A 17991-nucleotide genomic window follows, 5' to 3' on the forward strand; every position below is an offset into this window, starting at 1 on the left:
CACAAAATTCTCAGCATGAAGACCGATGCATAAAACAGTTTACTTTTTTTTTTTTGGGCGGGGGGTGGGGTAGAAGATGCTTCCGTGCCTATATTAAAACATTGCAGTGCTGATATCATTTCCTTCTTTGTTTCTTTGTTTGTGTTTTTTTTTTTTTTTTGGAATGGTTTCTTTGTTTGTTTGTTTAAAGCATTCCTTTTGTAGGCTACCAATTAGATAGCCGTGTTTTTACACAAGGATCCACCCCTGCTACTGCCCAGAGGGGTTTTTACTTCTAAGACGGAAGAGAAACTGTACTAAAAAATTACAAGGGAGGCAGAGATTGTCCTATAAACAGAACCTCAGATCTCGCTTAATGGTGAACCACCCTTTATGCTCACTCCCATCAAACTTAGCAAGGCGGAACAAGGTCTTGTCTATACTCTTGTGGCTAAGTTTTCATCAGGAAGACCCTCTCTCAAATCGATCCGGGATTGCAAGCGAAGCCGCTACATCACTCACTAGCTGATCTAGGAATGGAAAAAAAGGTAAGGTCTTTCCTCAACTCAATCCTAGTAAATGAAAGGCACTAATCTCCACGGACCTAGGCATTGTTTATTTTCCCAAGAAATCACATTTGAACAATCCTCCTCAAGTCTTAGACTATCCCCAAATTACTCTCCAAAAATCTGTTCCTAAGTTAGATGAGTGCAAACTTCAGCTTCATTTGAATCCGTCTTCCCAATCAGACCAAGGAGGAAAGCACATTCTCCTCCGTGGAGTTTGAAAAAATGCCACCCATTCCGGCTTGGCCCGGATTGCCACAAGAGTACCCATCAAAGTTGAGCTTTAAAAGGTTTGACAAGTGGGTTTTCTCTCTCCCTCCTTTTGCATTGCGATTGTTTCACTCTACAATCACACCCCAGTTTCTCCCAATCTCTTGCAAAGGAATAGCTTTTGAGAGCATCGGTTACCAATGCCCAACTAACAATAAGGTCCTTCACCTCCAACAAAAGTCTAGCCATTGACCTCTCAACATTTCAAAAACTTCTACAATTTCTCTCATTCCCCAACCATCAATGCCATTATCTCATCACTTTGTGGATGTGACCTATCCCCTGACAAGAAAACATGCACTCTCCCATTCAACAAAACCCAACTGCAACCAGGAAACTTCCTCACGCCCTTCAGCCCCATTTCCTTTCTCAACATTTTCTCTTCCCTGTGCTGATCAGAAGCTGCATACATATTACATAGCAAAACATGTGCTGGCGTGTTCAATGGATCAATCATAAGAACACGTTGTGCCACGCGTTTACCTATAGCCACATTTGTATCACCAAGGCTACATACACCAAGCAATGCCCCCCAAATAGCAAGCCCTGGTTCAAATGGCAGTGTTTGAATAAATTCCTCTGCTTCAGCAACCTTCCCAGCGCGACCAAGAAGATCAATCATACATATATAGTGTTCTTCGTTATGTCGAATTGAGTGGTCTCGGGTCATGGAATTGAACAACTCCCACCCTCTATCAATCATCCCAGCATGGCTGCAAGCAAATAGAATTCCCAAGAATGTAACCGAATTAGGTTTAGTGCCCGAATTTAGCATTGTTTCAAAGAGCTTCAGCGCCTTGTCGGCAAGTCCATGATGAGAGAAGCCAACAATCATCGAATTCCAAGAAATGACATCTCGGGTTTTCATCTCAGAGAAAATATGATGGGCATCATCTATCTCCCCGCATTTTGCGTACATGGAAACGAGAGAATTATCCAGAATTGTATCAAATTTGACTTTGGTCTTTGACAATAGACCATGGATTTGCTTCCCTAGATCAAGATAAGCCATTGCCCCAACAGCGCCAAAGAGGGTGGAATATGTGGACTCCAGTGGTCCAATGCCTGCAAATCGCATTTTGGAGAACATATCAATCGCCTCCGTAAAGAGTTCATTATGGACGAGCCCCGATATCATTGCAGTCCACGAGATGGGGTCTCTTCGAGGCATCAGATCAAACAGAAGGAATGCCTCTTCCACATTGCCCGCATTAAGATACCCATTTATAATTGAAGTCCATGAGACCCCATCTCGAATGGGAACTGTATCGAACAGATGGCGAGCTTGTTCCAACTGTCCGCTACGAACATAGCCATTGATCATACAATTCAAAGACGCTACTTCGTAGTTCTTCAAGTTCTTATTAAAGAGGTACTCAGCAGTGTCCATAATCCCAAACCGGGCATACATGTGAATCAAGCTCTTCAATAATTTTCTATCTCCATCATCCCAGCCCAATCCATTTAAGATCAATTGGGCATGTAACTGCTTACCCAGATAAGAAAAATCCAGGCCAGAACAAGCATAAAACAGAGAAATGAATGTTTCCTCATTTGGCTTTACCTCCTCAGTCTCTTCCATTTCAAGGAAAAGCAATAGTGCCTCTTCGTAGAACCCGTTCCACACAAACCCACCAATCATCGCAGTCCAAGAAACAACGTTTCTAACGGGCATTTTCACAAACAGTTTATAAGCTTCTTCCACATCACCAACTCTACAGTAACCCGCAACCAAACTTGTCCAAGTAACCACATTAGAATCACCAAACATGGCATTAAACAGTACCCTTGCCTCATCCATCCTTGAATTTTCCGCATAACCCGAAATCATCACATTCCATGAAACCTGATTTCTCACAGGCATTTTATCAAACAGTTTTCTCGCTTCCTCCAAATCACCATTCCTTACCAAACCCACAATCATAGAGTTCCACGAGACCACATTCCTCTCTGGCATTACATCAAACAGTCTCTTTGCGTCATCGATCCTTCCCGCACGTGCGAACCCACATAATGTAGAGGTCCAAGACACTACATTTCGTTCAGGCATTTCGTCGAACAATTGTTGGGCTTCATAAATCCTCCCGGATGCCGCGTAAGCCGTGATCATGGCATTCCAGGTGACCACATTCCGCTCGGGCATGAGATGGAAGAGCAGCTCAGCCTCGTCCACAAAACCTTCTCGGGCGTATTTTGAGAGCATCGAAGTCCACCGTACAATTCGACTGCCACCTTGGTGTGGCATTTCGTCGAGCAAGAGGCGTGCTTCTCGTAGTTCTCTATGTGAGAGGTACCGTAAGAGGAGTTGAGAATCATCCCCGTCGGATTGGTTGCGATGGACGGTGGGGATCGAGAGTTGGGTTTTGAAGGTGTCAACATGGAAGGGACGGAGACGCTGATGGAATCTCGACGAACGGATAATGTTATTGAGATGAGCGAAATTCAAGAAGGGCATTGACGGTGTTCGGCCGTAACACGAATAAAGAAAAATAAAAGGTAGAATAGAGAAGAGGATGGTTGATTCAACACAACCAGGACCTCCTAACGGCTCGGTTCGAGATGAGCCATTACACTACGAGAAACATAGGCTCTATTTAACTGTAAATACTAAATTCTCTTCTTCTGTATTGATAATAAACATGCCATTTAACCCGTACAGGTGTGGCTCTTTGGCTTAAAGTCTTGGGTATGGTCCCCATAGACGAGAATTCGAATCCCCTAGGCTTACCCGATGCGCGTGGTTTACGGGTGATTGCTTGCATCCGGAGGGATTTAGTCTCACTCTACAAAGTGGGGTCGGGACACCCTACGTCATCACACAAAAAAAAAAAACACATGCCATTTAAATACATAACCTTCACCCACACGTTTTAGAGATACGTAGAAAATACCAATACTAAAAATATAACTAGAAATGAGAGAGAAATCACAAACTAACAATCACAAATCTAAAAGCAACCACAACTAAAGTAAATCAACTTAAAAAGCCTAAAAAATAGGGATTTATTTGTGGGATGTGAGACAGGATGCGGTGGAGGCGGCTTGCATCCTTCCCATCCGTCGCCCGGGCGTATGTTAGCAAGAGGCACGAACTTCAAAGGCACCGTTTGTACGTAGAAACTCTTAGGTCCCTAGTTTAAACACTTTGAAAAATAAAAAGGGGACGGAAATGATCGTTGATTTGACTCATTTCAATGTGTATTTGAGCTCTCTATGGAAATGATATCTGCCCCAAGGTGTTTCGATAAACGAAATCCCTTTAAACACTACACGACAAAGAAGTGGAGCGCTTGTTTATCAAAATCCCTTTAATTATGGCACGACAGAGAAGTGGAGCGCTTTGTTTATGGAAACACCTGGGCGCGGATATCATTTCCACTGTCTTTTAGCTTACGTGGCTCCGATGCTTAATCCCCAGAACGGAATTCTTTCCAAGCAGTGCTCTTATATTGTGTAGTAAGCCTAAAAGGTATCCCAAGGCATACACACAATAAGATGATCCAAACCGTCTATTTGATGGGCAACAACGTAAATAGGTTGGGATATTCAGGGCACAACCTATTTAAATTATTACCCATCAAATGAACGGCTTGGATCATCCTACAGTGGACTATAAAATCTTCTTCTCCGTCTCACGTGGTGTGCAGGATGCCGTTAGGACTAAGAAAGGTCAGACAAAATGAAAGCCTTCAGAATTCTGTGAGGCCCCCACTTCTTTCTTTCATTTGACTCCACCCATTTATTCACACGTGTCTCATTTTCTATTTTCTCCTCCACCTTTTTCGTCGGCGTTTTTTCATTGGTTGCCGAGCGGGGTGCGTGTAATGTAACATGGAGTGCCATTACTAAAAAAGAGAAGTGTGGTAATAATTTCTTTCCCTCTTCTCTACCTTATAAATTCATAGGCAAGTCTAGATCATTTCAGAGTTTTTTTTTTTTATTTCTTTCGCCCTCATTAGATTTCTCTTGTTGCCTTCTTTTACCGGTGAGCACTGTAACTTCTTTCTGTTTTTCAGATTGTAAAGTTTCCAAATTGGCAGATTTTGAATTCTACATTTTACAGCTTCATAGATGAAGTGTTCTTCCCTCTGTTTTTAGTTCGTCGGTTAGGGTTTTGGTTCTAGATTTATAGATCTATTTGTTCGGTTTGTGTTTTTGGTTAGGTTTTTCGTTATTGATAAGTACATATCAGTTAGATTTGTAGATCTAAGCTTTTGGATTAGGAAACATTCCACGCAGATCTTCACTGCTGGTTTTAGGTTTTCTTAGGATACACTTTCGAAGGTCTCCGTCTATAGAAACCCTAGATCTGGATCCAGATCTGCAGTTTTACCGGTCTGTTTCTCTTCAGATCTAGAAAATGTGGTTAATCTCTTCAATTCTTCTAAGATTTTAATATTCTACTCCGAGAAATTGCGAAAAGCTTGAGAGAGATCTGAAAAATTTTGCTTGCAAAGGGATCGATTTCGCAGATCTGTTCTCTCTGCCGAGTATTAACCTCATTTTTCCAACTATAGGGTAGTGTGTATTTATAGACAGTATAAAGATCTTCATAATTGTTAGATTGAGGGGTTGCTTTGATCGGCTGATGATGAGAAAACATAGGTTTGGCTCAATTGAGCTATTCAATTTGCACTCATCTTCAACCTTTATAGAATTCTTTTCCTACTAATACTGATTTTCAAAAACAATGATTAGTACCAGTACGTACCCACAAAATTAAGATCCATGACCTTCGCCCAAAGACTGTCATTTCACAATCCAAACGCAAGTCCTGCCACCTTTATGCTTCTGGAAATTGAAGATTTTGAATTTGTCTTTGGGTGGGAGATTAAAGAGCCAAACAGAAACCGTTATTCTACCGGAAATAACTGTCACAGTCCTTTGGGGTCTTAGCCTAAAACTTTTATTCGGTGTGTAGTGAAGCAGATAAAAATGGGGTGGTGAGTATGGGGGAAAGGGGGCGAATTTATCATTCCCTTTTTTTATCATTAAGTTGTATTATGGCTTTTGGTTGTCATTTTCAATGACATAGACGTGTTGTATATTATTCGAAAAAATTGACCTGTTATTGGTTTTTTATTTCCTTTATTTTTTGGCGGGGTTTGGATCATAGGTCTCCTTTTTGTGTAATTTAATTTTGCATTTTTATGTGGGCTCTGCAGCAGGTTCCAGCTGCTCTCTATACGTGGTTGATTGTAACTCAAGCACCTGATACCGATTGTCATTTCTGGTTAGTTCCAATGTTTTTTATTGTTGTTGTTTTGTTTCATTTTTCAGATGTGTTTGTTTGATGGATTGGTATTGTAGTCTCTGTTTTACTCTTTTTATTTTTCCTTTTCTGTTCAGATTCTTTTGTTTCTTTTTAATATTTTTTTAGTCCGATCTATCCCCGGCTCCCCACTCTCTCTCTCTCTCTCTCTCTCTCTCTCTCTCTCTCTCTCTCTCTCTCTCTCAACACACACACCAGTAGTAATAATAATAATAATAAATCCTCGTTAGGTTTTTCAGTTCCTTTTATTTCTTTAATTATTTCTTTTTGGGCTTGGGATTCATAAATTATACAGTAGTCATTTTGTTCTTGTTCGGTCCAATTTCTCTATTGTTTTGCAATGCCTTACAAGTTACAATGGATTGTTCTGTTATCACTTACCAGGATCATCAATCTTATTATTCATTTCTAGCAACAAAATGCTGGTTTCTTTTTTTCTAACAAGAGAAAAAGAACCAGCAATTTGTTGCCAGAAAGAACAAAATGCTGGTTCGTTTCAATATTAGAAGTTTGCCGATTGTGTAATAATATGTACTTTTAGATTCAATTTTTTTAATTTTTCGTATTCATGACATTCACTTGAGAGAAATTGCTATTGCCCGTGGTCTTATTGCATCTTTAAGTCAAAGCCAAATTATTTTTTGGATCATCAAATATGTGTGGATTCACTCATATCATCTTTTTCATTTCTGTTCAGATAATACATTTGGGAACCATATAGTTGGCACACATGGGCACTGTGGTAGATGCTGCACCGTCATTGGTTTCTGACAAGGTATCTTCTAGTGTTTGTTCCCTTCATGTGCTCTGTTAATTGTTCTTTATTGTCTAGTTTGCAGTTGCAGTTGCAGTTGCTTACTTTATTTTCTGTATCTTTTCATTGCTTTTGAGAATTTTGGTTCAGGGATAGATCTTTCCTTAATCCCGATGTAATTTAATTTTAGAATTATATTGCTAATATGTCCTATTTCATTTTTTTTATGGATACCATCTTTTGCTTTTTCCTCTCACCTAAATCACTTTCTCGGTGAGACATCTTCCTCTGTATTTTTGACCTCACAATAATCTTGAAATTGGTATAAAGGGTTTTCTGAATTTAACTGCATTGAATTTAGTAGCTCTTGCATTGAGATAACTCTAACAAGAATCATTTACCATTCCTGCATTAATATTTTGTGCATCAAAGATCTGACCCTGGAGTTTGCTATATGATAACTTTGACTGCAGGAAACAAATGCAAGTTTGTCGCATGATAAGAAAGTCACTGTTGTGTTTGTTTTAGGTAAGAATTTAATATTTCTATATTGGCACTGGTGATTTATTCCTTAACTAATTGTATCTAGTATTTTTTTTATACGAATTTCTGGGTAACTATTTTCACTTCAATTTTTTACAGTGAGTTGATAATATCTTTGATGGCTCTTATGGTAGATAATATTCTAAGTCACATTTCCAAACCTTCATGTTTATATTTTGGCTCTCATTAGTACAATGAGGAAACATCAGACTCGTCATCTTAAGAATGTTTTATGCGATCAGACTTTTTGTTTCAGCAGAACACTTTAAGAGCTTCTTTCATGTTGCAACAGATATAAGTTACTGAATTTCATGCATTACTGAGACCTAGTTACATATGTTGTTTTGGTCATACACTCTTATTATAATCGAGAGATGATATTTGTTTATGTTGTGGTGCAACAAAAAAAAATAACAATAACAAATTTTGAATTTAAATTCAAACCAAAAAAAAAAAAAACAAGCACATACCTCGATAAAAGGCAAGAAGAGCAAGATTGTCTCAAAGAGAAGAAAACAAGGAAAAGGCAAAACCACTTGCATAAACTTTAATTTTTGCTATAGTTACAACTTACAAAATCAGTCCAAAGACCCCTTATTTATATAGACCGTATTTATGACTCTGAAACCTTCCCAAATTAAGGTCCTAATCCTAGATGCTTCTAACTTTAAGACACTTCTAAACTGCTAAAACAATCATGAAGAAGCTGAACAAAAATTGTAAGTATACAAAAAAAAAAATAACCCTAATGGTTTCTAAAAACATAACTTTCTCTCTTAAGCTGTTTCTCATTATAAATCATCCTTAATTCAACCTTCCTCCTTTAACTTCAGTCTGCTCAGTTCACATTAGAAACTCTACAAGTTTCAATCAACCACTTCTTATCACAAAATATGGACTTTCTAAAACCCAACAAAAATATACCCAAATTTGTAAAAAAAAAAAAAAAAAATCTTTCTTCAAAGCTCATCCTTTCCAAATCTTTGGTTAAAGGCAAATCCCTCTCAATTGGAGAAAATTCGATTATGGCAAATTGATACTCCACCAGATGATGGTCTTCAAGTTTTGAAGAAATATATTCCTCGGATCTCTTCCATCGAATGAGGTATTTTGAGTAGAGATCCACATCGTTCTTCACAAATCCTCCATACATATATATCAGAAATTCTTGTTCGTGTATTTTCCAAAAGAGCACATTTTTTTATGGAAGTTCATAAGATCTTAGTGAACATGAGTTTAATAGCATCATCTTCTTCGAGAAATTTGTTAGAACTCTTTGATTATTGCGACACTAAATTATTGAAATTGAATGTAATCTACAAAATTAATAATGAGACTCTATAATCGGTATAGTCTTCATCATTTTTTCATGGATTCATCAATGTCTTAATCATAAATTCACTCATCGAAAGTTCTTGTTTTCCTTTTTGTTCGTCGCGATGTTCATCAAAATCAAACTCTTCATAAAACCTGAAATCATACGCATCCTCTTCCCGATACTCATTGCAGTCTGGGTCATGAATTTCTTTTGATAATTCTTCATAAGTTTTTTCATCCTTGGAAGCATATTGGATGAAGTCAAGCCTCTATTCTTTGTCCAAGCCTTTGTCCTCCATTTTAGCTTGTTGGGTCTAGTTCCCCAAAACTCCTCCATGTTGATTGGCACCAAATCGAATCTCGCTTCTACCTCTTGGTTGGGTTGGAGCTTGACTTCTACCTTGGACGCCTTCCAATTTATTGGTGGAATTCCCTAAAGATTTTTCGACCATTGTTAGCATGGCCCCAACCACCAATCCTTGTTGCAAGAGATGAATCTCATGCATAACTTGATCCACCTACCTCGTCAAAGCATCTGCTTGTGTTTTTAAGTTATTAACAATTTCAAAACACTGATATTCCCTTGACTTCCACCAAAATATTCATGACTGTGATTCCTTACAATCATGTTACCCAAATTTTCATGACTAAAATAGGAGACGTTATTTGTTCGAGAATGCAAAGTTTTCAGGTTGAATAGTCGCCAAGAGAAAATTGTGTAGGGATGGACCACGGTAAAGGAAGTAAAGCATTCATCTTATCACATTAAGCAAGTCTCCCTCATTCATATTATAACATGAAGCAAAGCATTCATCTTACCACGGTAAAGAAACTCTTCAATCGGGTTTTTGGTTGCCTTCCACTATTAGATTGTCCAGATCCCTAGAATCCACCAAACGAATTCCATTTAGAAGAGCTTGCGCTTTCATCTCATTCGAATCCTTAATCCCAATTGCTCTTGAAAAGGCACACTTAGTAACACATTTCTCATCTCTAAAGTGACCCCCTACACTAGTTACGCTTGGGTTCCCAATGCCGGATCCATCAAAGTTAACTTAAATTGCCTAGTAGCAAGGGGAGATCACTTAGGGGAAGGAGGACTAGCGATCACCCTACTGGTACAAACTCCATTCCATCATCGTCCCATTAACACTATTATGGTCTTGTAATATGTTGTATGTAGTCTATATAAGGCAGTACATCTCCTCTCCTTAAGCATTTCACACATCTCTCTCTCTCTCTCTCTCTCTCTGCTTTTTCTTCCCATCATCTTCATTGCATCATCACTGATTAATTCATGCAACAATTATGTTTCTTGTGAATTTGCATACTAATTTGCACTTACTTATCTAAATAAGTTACTCTAAGAAAAAGAAATGAGAATTGGTGAAATAGCCAATAAGTATATATTTACCCTCAAATCCTTTGATAATTCAGACTAAAAAGACCACTTCCGGCTCCCTTTTTTTGACTTTTTAAACGCTTCCAACCCTTGATTTTGTAGTTTTGTTTTTGCGACTGTTCTCACATTGGTTTTCTCCTTATGGTTGTTAATCAGTGTCCGCCATTTATGGTCTGTTCCTTCTAATGGATTTTTTTCCCTTTCTGAGTTGATTGCATGCATGTGAATAAATATTTTTACAGGTGGTCCAGGCAGTGGCAAGGGCACTCAGTGTGCAAATATCGTTAAACACTTTGGCTACACCCATCTCAGTGCTGGTGATCTTCTTCGTGCAGAAATCAAATCTGGTTCTGAAAATGGGTAACTTTGTGTGCTTTTCTTATCTAAGGATGCCATTGGTGTTAGTTCCATTTATTGCAGATAAAATTTTCTTCTCCATTGGAATTGGAAACAATATTTTCTATTTTAATCTTCTGGTTATTTTGGACTGCAATCATTTTAACTGGTTAAATCATTGAAATTGGAATAATTGTAAGTTTTATATGAATGATTTGGTATGGATACTTGAATTGTATTTACTATTTGATGTTTTGCTTGTATGAAATTTTTGGAATACTGGGATTTGATTCTACTTTTCACGTTGACAAAATATGTCCTATTCTAGTTAATGTAATAACTCATTCTATATTGCAACTTTACGTAGCTAATTTCCATCTCTCTTACCTGCTCCAGTACCATGATCCAGAACATGATAAAGGAGGGGAAGATTGTCCCTTCCGAGGTAACGGTTAAGCTTCTTCAACGAGCAATGGATGAAAGTGGAAATGACAAATTTCTTATTGACGGATTCCCTCGAAATGAAGAAAACCGTGCTGCATTTGAGAAAGTTGTAAGGCTGCAATATTCATAGCCAAATTACTAGTTGGATGGATTCCCTATGTTCTATGGAGCTCCTGATTGCCCTTTCCATTTTGAAAATTTTGTGATTGTGGTGTGAACTGCTTTCCTAGTCCATATTCTTCCATGGATGCTGTGAGTTTAAAATTACCCATTTTTTCTGTTTTGTTGCAGACAGGAATTGTGCCAGAATTCATACTGTTTTTTGATTGTTCAGAAGAAGAAATGGAAAAGCGTCTTTTGAGCAGGAACCAGGTTGAGAAGATGCATATTTTTGTTTTTGGAATCTCTAGTTAAAAAAACATCTTTGGTGTCAAACATCTTGTTTTTATTCATATTTTTTTCTGGGTCATGAAGGGGAGAGATGATGATAACATTGAAACAATACGGAAGCGATTTAAAGTTTTTGTGGAATCCAGTTTACCTGTAATTGAGTATTACAACTCAAAGGGGAAGGTTAGAAAGGTAATTTATTTAACTTATGCTTGGATGTGGGCATGTATGTGTGTGTGTGTGTGTGTGTGTGTGTGTGTGTGTTGTGTGTGCATGTGTGCACGCCCGTGCATGTGTCCGAGTGTGTATATGTGTCCAAAAAATGTGTGGTTAAATTTACTCAAGTGTTTAATAACTGAAGAAAATAACCAACTGCCTTACTTTTACTCAGATTGATGCTGGAAGACCAGTTGATGAAGTTTTCGAGGCTGTCAAATGTGTTTTGTCCCCTGCTAGTGAAAAAGTAAGGAACCTCTTTGGCAGTTAACTATTTTTAATTAGTACTCATGAATTTATGCATGCAGAAGAGAAAGTAGGCACATACGTTTGCATGTTTTAGATATCTAGACTTTTGAGTATCAGGACCAGGTACATATGTCAAGTGGTAGATATATGCTGTATAGTGGTCTGTTAGAGGATAGCCTTCAAGCAAGTAAGGTCTGTTAGAGATTAGTGATTTTATTTGTATTTGTCATATTTTCCCTCTCTGTGTGATTTCCCCATAAGTTAGGTTTAGTCAAATGATCCATAAAAGATGGGGTTTCCCACATCGGGAAATACTCACGATTTCTCTCCATCTCACTCTCAAAACTTCTCCTCTCTCTTATCCTTCTTTCTTGTATTTTTCTTATTCCAAGTTTAAGCTCTCCTTGCGGTGAAGGTGTTTATTTAGATATGTGGTTGACTATCTAGAGACCTTTGCTCCTCTTGCCAAGTTGAAATCTGTGCAAGTATTATCTATTGTTACAATTTTGATGTAGAATCAATGAATTGTTAGCCTTTTTCTTCTTCACTTTTCCCTTTTGTTTTTATTCTTCTTATTTATCGCATTCTTCTTCTTTTTTCTCTTTTTCTCCATAATTTCCATGATTATTTTTGAAAAAACTGTTTCAATTCTGCGCCACATCTCGATGCTCACTCTTCAACCTTTTTTTGATAATCCTCTCTATGCCATTTCTGTAATGTCCACTCAACATTACAGAAAACACAGTTACAATAAGAGTAAGATTGGGATAATCCTCTCTATGCCACCCTCCGCTTCACTTAGGTTTGGCCTTTTAAAACAATTACTAGACCAATTTTAGGCTACTGATGTCCACACGACCATGTTTTGATAATGAGACGAACTCATCTTATTTTACATTCTCTGATTGGCTGCTGAGATCCTTTTGGGAATTGTAATAGCCTTGATAGGTGGTTAACATGTAAAACAAGGGAGCCCGTCCCATTATCAAAACATGGTCGCGTGGACATCAGTGATCTTATTTTATTGGAAACGAAAATTTACGATGATGTTAAGTGGTGACTGGTGAGGCTTTTGTATGTTTAATTTGGGCTGCCCTTTATACTCCATGAACTTTTCCCTTACATGAATCAAATGCCTATGTTTTGTTGTAAGCTTTTCAAATGCTCAAATTACCCATTCCTTTCTGCATTCAATGGTTGAAAGGCCACAACCCATATGCCATATTCTTAGTTCTTATTGTATCAACCAATATCCCCTTGTATTTCTGCACAACCCCACTTGCTTCTTTGTAGGATTCCTAACTACCAGATTAGAGCTACTACTATAAACTCTATATAACAGAAATAGATTATTACCCTTTTAAATTTTCAGTTATTTTAATAAAGAAAACCATAATCACCAGTCTCTTTTTTTTTATATGTATCCTGAGCTACTGCTATAATCCCTTGCCAAGCATTGACTATATCTGCTAATGAGACTTCCCCTAATGGTATTAAGGTTTTGTTTTTTCAGGTAGCAAATGTATTCTGAAATATGCATAGAAGCTTTTTGGCATGAGTGAACTATGGAGGAAAGCAGTGGTCCTTAGTTCTAAGCCTCCTCCCTATTATTTGTGTCACTGTATGGTTCTTAAATAAATCCCATCTTTGGAGATGGGTTCTATTTTTCTTTCCCAAATAGAAGATTGATCTTCCTTGTGCGTTTGTAACTTTATAATATTCATAACAGTTCTATAGTTAAAAAATAATTTGATTTTTCACCAGTTTATCCCACTGTCACCATTGTGCTCTGTATTGCAATCAGGATTTTCAGTGAGCATTTTAAGTATAAACACCCTTGTTCGTATGGGGTTCACAGGCTGCTGGGATTGCAACACGGGTGAGATTGGGTTGAGTTTTTTTTTTCCCTGAAAAACTGAAATCGACTCAATCGTAATTGCAAACCCAATTTTTCCAGTATAGGCATTGATACTAATCTGTCACAGATGTTATTAAAAATTTACAACCTAGGTCTTAAATTTTGGTTTCGACATGAATTTCAGTCCTAACGAAACTGAAGTTTCGGCCAAATTTTGGTAGAAAGGCGTGAAATGTTGGTTTTTTGGGCTGAAATTTTGGTAATTTTGGCCGAAATTCTGTGTGAACAAATAAAAATAATAATATTTTAACTAAAATTTGGTACATTTCGGTTTCGGTCCGAAATTCCAGATTTCGGTCGAAATTCAAAACCCTGATTACAATGTGGAAATTCAAATCCTTGATTACAATTATTCATTGATACTAATGTGGCATTCTTTGTATTACCCCTCGCTAATTAGGTTGTCTCATGTCAGTCAAAATAGTGTAAAATAAAGAGTGTCGTTCTCAAAATAAGAAAAGAAGGGAATACAGGCACCATTCCCCTATTTCGTTTTCCTTGAATAATAAGGGATACACCTCAAAACTACTTGAATATAAGTTATTAATATGAATATAGTCTTAATTAGCAAATTATTAGAAAAGCGTGTTTAGTGTCCGAGTGTAAAGGTGTCCAAGAGTTTCCGAACGGGCGCGGCAAGGGTGGTTTGGGAGCTAGGGTTGTCTATGAACTTTACATAACCTTTGCCGGTTAGAGATACTATATCCCTTTGGATCAGCCACACAAAATGTTTTGGGCTCTAGTGACTTATTCTTAGTTAAATCACTATTTAGATTTTTTTTGGTATCATAAGATGCCCTAATGTTGCAAGAGGAATGCTGATATCAATTTGCCCCAAGTATCCTTCTAGAGGGCTCACTGTACACCTGATATATGCTCCTGATTGGATCAATAAAGAAAGACATACAACTGCAAGAACTTCTCAGAAAAAAATCATTCTGCCCTTGTTTCTGTTTGTTTTTTTTTTTCTACTTCCAGAGGCCAAGAAGAGAACCCAAGACCTCAACATTGAGGCTCTTACACCCAAAAGCAATGCAATGCAAAAATGAATCAAGTCATATAAATAGGGAGGAATGTTTAGAGGATTTAATACATGATTTTCATTTCTCCAATTAGCAAGCTCTTTAGTCAAGTGTATGAACCCAGGACTGATATGTATACATACTACCATACCAAGTAGAGTTCAGTTCAGACAAAAATGATGCCATTCTCTTTTATAGTATCAAGAACAATGCCAAGCTTACCTTCAATTCTCTCATCTTTCTTGGGATCAAATGACATGGCAAACACATCGGCTTCCATTGACCTTTCCGCGATTAATCTTCCAATGACCCGACAAGCGTCGTTATCCGTAAGGGATGGCAAAGTGTTCCTCAGATCCTTGGCATTTGTGCTTGCTACAGAGATCACTTTGCTTGTTCCCCTATGAACCACCTTTGCATGAATAAATCTCTTTGAGAAGAAAACATTTAATAAGAAGGGCCTCATATACATGTCGGTCCGCTGTTTCCATGATTTTCTGTTGGGTTTGTTTGCAAGCTCACCTCGGGACCTGCGTGTCCAAGCAGCTTGAACTACTCCGGCCTACAACAGAAGCACCAACTTCACATATCAGCAACTGGCAGAACATTTTTTTAGTTTTCTTTTTTTCTCTTTTTGAACAGATAAAAGAAACTTATGATCGTTTCTGCGATATAACTTCCATGTATTTTTATATCTATGGTTCTGTGCTTTTAGTATAATTATTCATAAAGCTCATTTAGCTTTGGAAAAAAAGAGAGGGATGCAACTGGCAGAACATTCAAAACTACAAAAGATATTGATAAGAAAATAATTATATAAAAAAATATGCGAAAATGTATAGGACTCACTAAGTATTAAACCTAAGTATGAAGAAGATAGGATTGATTCCTTTCTATTTTGCCATAAGAAACAAACAGAGGATATTGCAATCTGATATTCTTTTCATTTTCTATAAGATCCACCACCCCCTAGCTTGTGTACAACTTTTCCCTTGTCAATGGGGAACTCCTAGCAAGGCCAACATGGCAATGCATGCAGCGCAACAGAAAAGGAATGTTCTTCCAAGGCTCGATAGTAGCCTAACATCATGCAGCTTCACTAAGAAGAGTGAAAATTGACAAGCACTCTGAAGTTTCTGCAATTATGTGTTTTTTTTTTTTTTGAATGGTAGTTTCTGCAATTATGTTATTAATAGATAAATGCTTCAGGTCAGAATGACAGCAGCTTCAAGATTGCAGGAGGCTTCTAAAATCAAATAACTATGTTGAGGTGTGTCAGAGAAGCCCTTCATGAGACATAAGCAGGTTATCATAGATAAACAAAATTGATAATATACAAGAAAAAACCATATTGTGGGTTCAATATCTGAGGTACAATGAAGCTTGTGGCATTCACGGGTCTCGGAGAAGTAGAACTTCCTTAACTTCAAGAACAGAGAACAGTGGATAATGATCACTAAAATGTCATGACAAATTACTTGAGCCTACGAAAGCATGATCAAAAGGCTGCTTCAAGAATCACAATCAGCAGAGCATCAACTAACATGAAATCTTGATTGCAACAAGAGGATTTCATTATCACAGCTGGAAAAAAAAAAAAACTTGGCTATTTACAAAATTTTCTTGACGCTTGGAAAAGAAAGCTAAGATGCGAATCTAGGATAAAGACTTGCATAAATTTATGAGATTAAGGGTAAATAATGATACCCCACACCATTTAGTTGAAACAACATAGGCCTCTGATGTCCATATGTATGAGAAGAACAGACAAGCATAAATAGTAATTAAAAAAACGAACTAATGAATAACAATATAACAGATTAAGAAACACAAATGTAGGTAACAACAATAAACACAATGATTTCAGAGAGAAGAATTGGGAAATCTGGGTAGACGAACAGGAACCTCCAACCATGGTACAAATATTTGGTATGAATTACCTAGACAATAGTGTTAACTTAAACAAGCAGCTTAAATCCATAAAGTCATTAGAAGATGCATAGAGCCAGCAAATGCTTAACATGAACATATGTTTAGTAATTAGACATTCAACACTTTTGCATGTTTAATTCCTCATGTAAATGTTACGGTCCTAAGTGGGGGCCTGCCTAGGTATGGGAATGCATGGGACCCAGCCTGGTATGGGACAGGTTTAAAAGGCCTTGCCTAACACGTTCCATCAGCTCTGGAGCTTTTGGCGTACGGGTAAGGTACCTAACAGTAGATGAATGTGAATAATGGTCTGCAAGCATCTTCCAAGAGGTCTAAAGTGGGGTGAATGTAAATACTCTGAATATGATCATATTCACCTTTGAATATCATTATCAAAGAAGCCAAGAGGTTGGGATTTCTGACCTAAGCTACGAATCCACTTCAGAATGGTAACTTCCCAATTTGTCTAGGGTTTCAACAGAAATGCAGTACTCATACTTTTAAGTTGTAACACAAGTAATGGTAAAAGCCAAGTTTAGGGTTTCAACTGCAATGCAGTACTCATACTCCTAAGTAAACTAGATACTTAAAAATCGTATAACAGAACCAAGTTAGGTTATCAACCAATTTGCATAATTAAACAGTCTAGAACCCGAATCATGGTTTGGTTTACTCTAATTCTGATCACAAAAAACCGATTTCAAGTAAACCAATTCGATAAAGTATTCTTTCACTCCTTTATTGCAAGACAAAGAGATTTTCACCCAAAAAAAAATGAAATCTAGTAGAAGTATTTATGGAAAGATGAAATGAAATGAAAAATAATGAAATTTTATAGGTAGGAAAGTGAAAGTACTGACCCTGTTGGGTATTTGAAGAGATGGGGTTGTAATGAAATCGATGGAAATTTTAGGGTTGGGAAAAGAAGAAATCCACGAAAGAGAAGAGGGTTTCTCAAAGCGCTTTCCACAGAAATCCGACGAGAAAATGAAAGGTGACGTAGCACAGGAAATTGATGCCATTTTCTTTTCCAGACAATTGAACAAGCAAAACGAGAATTTGGGTAGAGGATTTCAGAGGGAAAAAGGGAAAGCCCAAACCTCAAAATACTCGTACCAAATCCAAAATCCTACAGATTTTATTTCATGTGTGGAATTCTAAACTAGGGTTTTTAAGCCCGTATGGTCCAGTATTTTTTTTTTTTTAAATGTACTGTGGGCTCACACAATAGGATGGTCCAATCCAAACATTTGATGGGGCCACATGGTAAAATACAATGTGCCCGAAAAATCATTTTCATTAGATGATCCCAACCCTTCGATCTATAGAGGTTTCCATAATATGCAGTTCAACTATTGATCGTAAGGCTGGGATCATCCTA

General features: G+C 37.5%; 3 protein-coding genes across 6 annotated transcripts; 1 reads left to right on the top strand and 2 right to left on the bottom strand.

The window, feature by feature from the left end:
- Positions 1–36: 36 nt before the first annotated feature.
- LOC143884930 (pentatricopeptide (PPR) repeat-containing protein) lies at positions 37–3719 on the bottom strand. Its single transcript, XM_077388800.1, has one exon. The coding sequence runs from the start codon at positions 3268–3270 to the stop codon at positions 1042–1044; it is 2229 nt and encodes a 742-aa protein (XP_077244915.1). The 5' UTR covers positions 3271–3719; the 3' UTR covers positions 37–1041.
- Positions 3720–4656: 937 nt separating this feature from the next.
- LOC143884931 (UMP-CMP kinase 3-like) lies at positions 4657–13504 on the top strand. Of its 4 annotated transcripts, none has more exons than XM_077388805.1 (10): positions 4657–4678; positions 5984–6048; positions 6785–6862; positions 7315–7369; positions 10346–10463; positions 10836–10992; positions 11175–11255; positions 11358–11465; positions 11665–11736; positions 13252–13504. In XM_077388805.1, the coding sequence occupies exons 3-10, from the start codon at positions 6818–6820 to the stop codon at positions 13267–13269; spliced, it is 654 nt and encodes a 217-aa protein (XP_077244920.1). In that variant the 5' UTR covers positions 4657–4678; positions 5984–6048; positions 6785–6817; the 3' UTR covers positions 13270–13504. The 4 variants fall into 4 exon arrangements, with proteins under 4 accessions (XP_077244920.1, XP_077244919.1, XP_077244918.1 ...); XM_077388804.1 differs by having other exon boundaries at positions 4658–4678; positions 5981–6048; XM_077388803.1 differs by lacking the exon at positions 4657–4678 and adding an exon at positions 4713–4800.
- A 1185-nt stretch (positions 13505–14689) lies between these two features.
- On the bottom strand, positions 14690–17769 carry LOC143883472 (Ribosomal L18p/L5e family protein). The gene is made up of 2 exons (XM_077386825.1): positions 17471–17769; positions 14690–15240 (listed from the first exon to the last, which is right to left on the bottom strand). The coding sequence occupies exons 1-2, from the start codon at positions 17630–17632 to the stop codon at positions 14845–14847; spliced, it is 558 nt and encodes a 185-aa protein (XP_077242940.1). The 5' UTR covers positions 17633–17769; the 3' UTR covers positions 14690–14844.
- Between the last annotated feature and the right edge of the window lie 222 nt (positions 17770–17991).

This window comes from Tasmannia lanceolata, unplaced genomic scaffold, assembly GCF_043159265.1.
Source record: "Tasmannia lanceolata isolate RefF3 unplaced genomic scaffold, GAP_Taslan_0.1 ptg000008l, whole genome shotgun sequence".
Lineage (NCBI taxonomy): Eukaryota > Viridiplantae > Streptophyta > Magnoliopsida > Canellales > Winteraceae > Tasmannia > Tasmannia lanceolata.

What these genes read in the sequence shown, in the direction of transcription:
- LOC143884931 (XM_077388805.1), top strand. Translation starts at nt 6,818, where the DNA reads ATGGGCACTGTGGTAGATGCTGCACCGTCATTGGTTTCTGACAAG. An exon ending in AAATCTGGTTCTGAAAATGG is followed by an intron (nt 10,464 to 10,835) that starts GTAACTTTGTGT and finishes TACCTGCTCCAG; the next exon opens with TACCATGATCCAGAACATGA. An exon ending in GTCTTTTGAGCAGGAACCAG is followed by an intron (nt 11,256 to 11,357) that starts GTTGAGAAGATG and finishes TGGGTCATGAAG; the next exon opens with GGGAGAGATGATGATAACAT.
- LOC143884930 (XM_077388800.1), bottom strand. Translation starts at nt 3,270, where the DNA reads ATGCCCTTCTTGAATTTCGCTCATCTCAATAACATTATCCGTTCGTCG.
- LOC143883472 (XM_077386825.1), bottom strand. Translation starts at nt 17,632, where the DNA reads ATGGCATCAATTTCCTGTGCTACGTCACCTTTCATTTTCTCGTCGGAT. An exon ending in CTCTTCAAATACCCAACAGG is followed by an intron (nt 15,241 to 17,470) that starts GTCAGTACTTTC and finishes CTTCTGTTGTAG; the next exon opens with GCCGGAGTAGTTCAAGCTGC.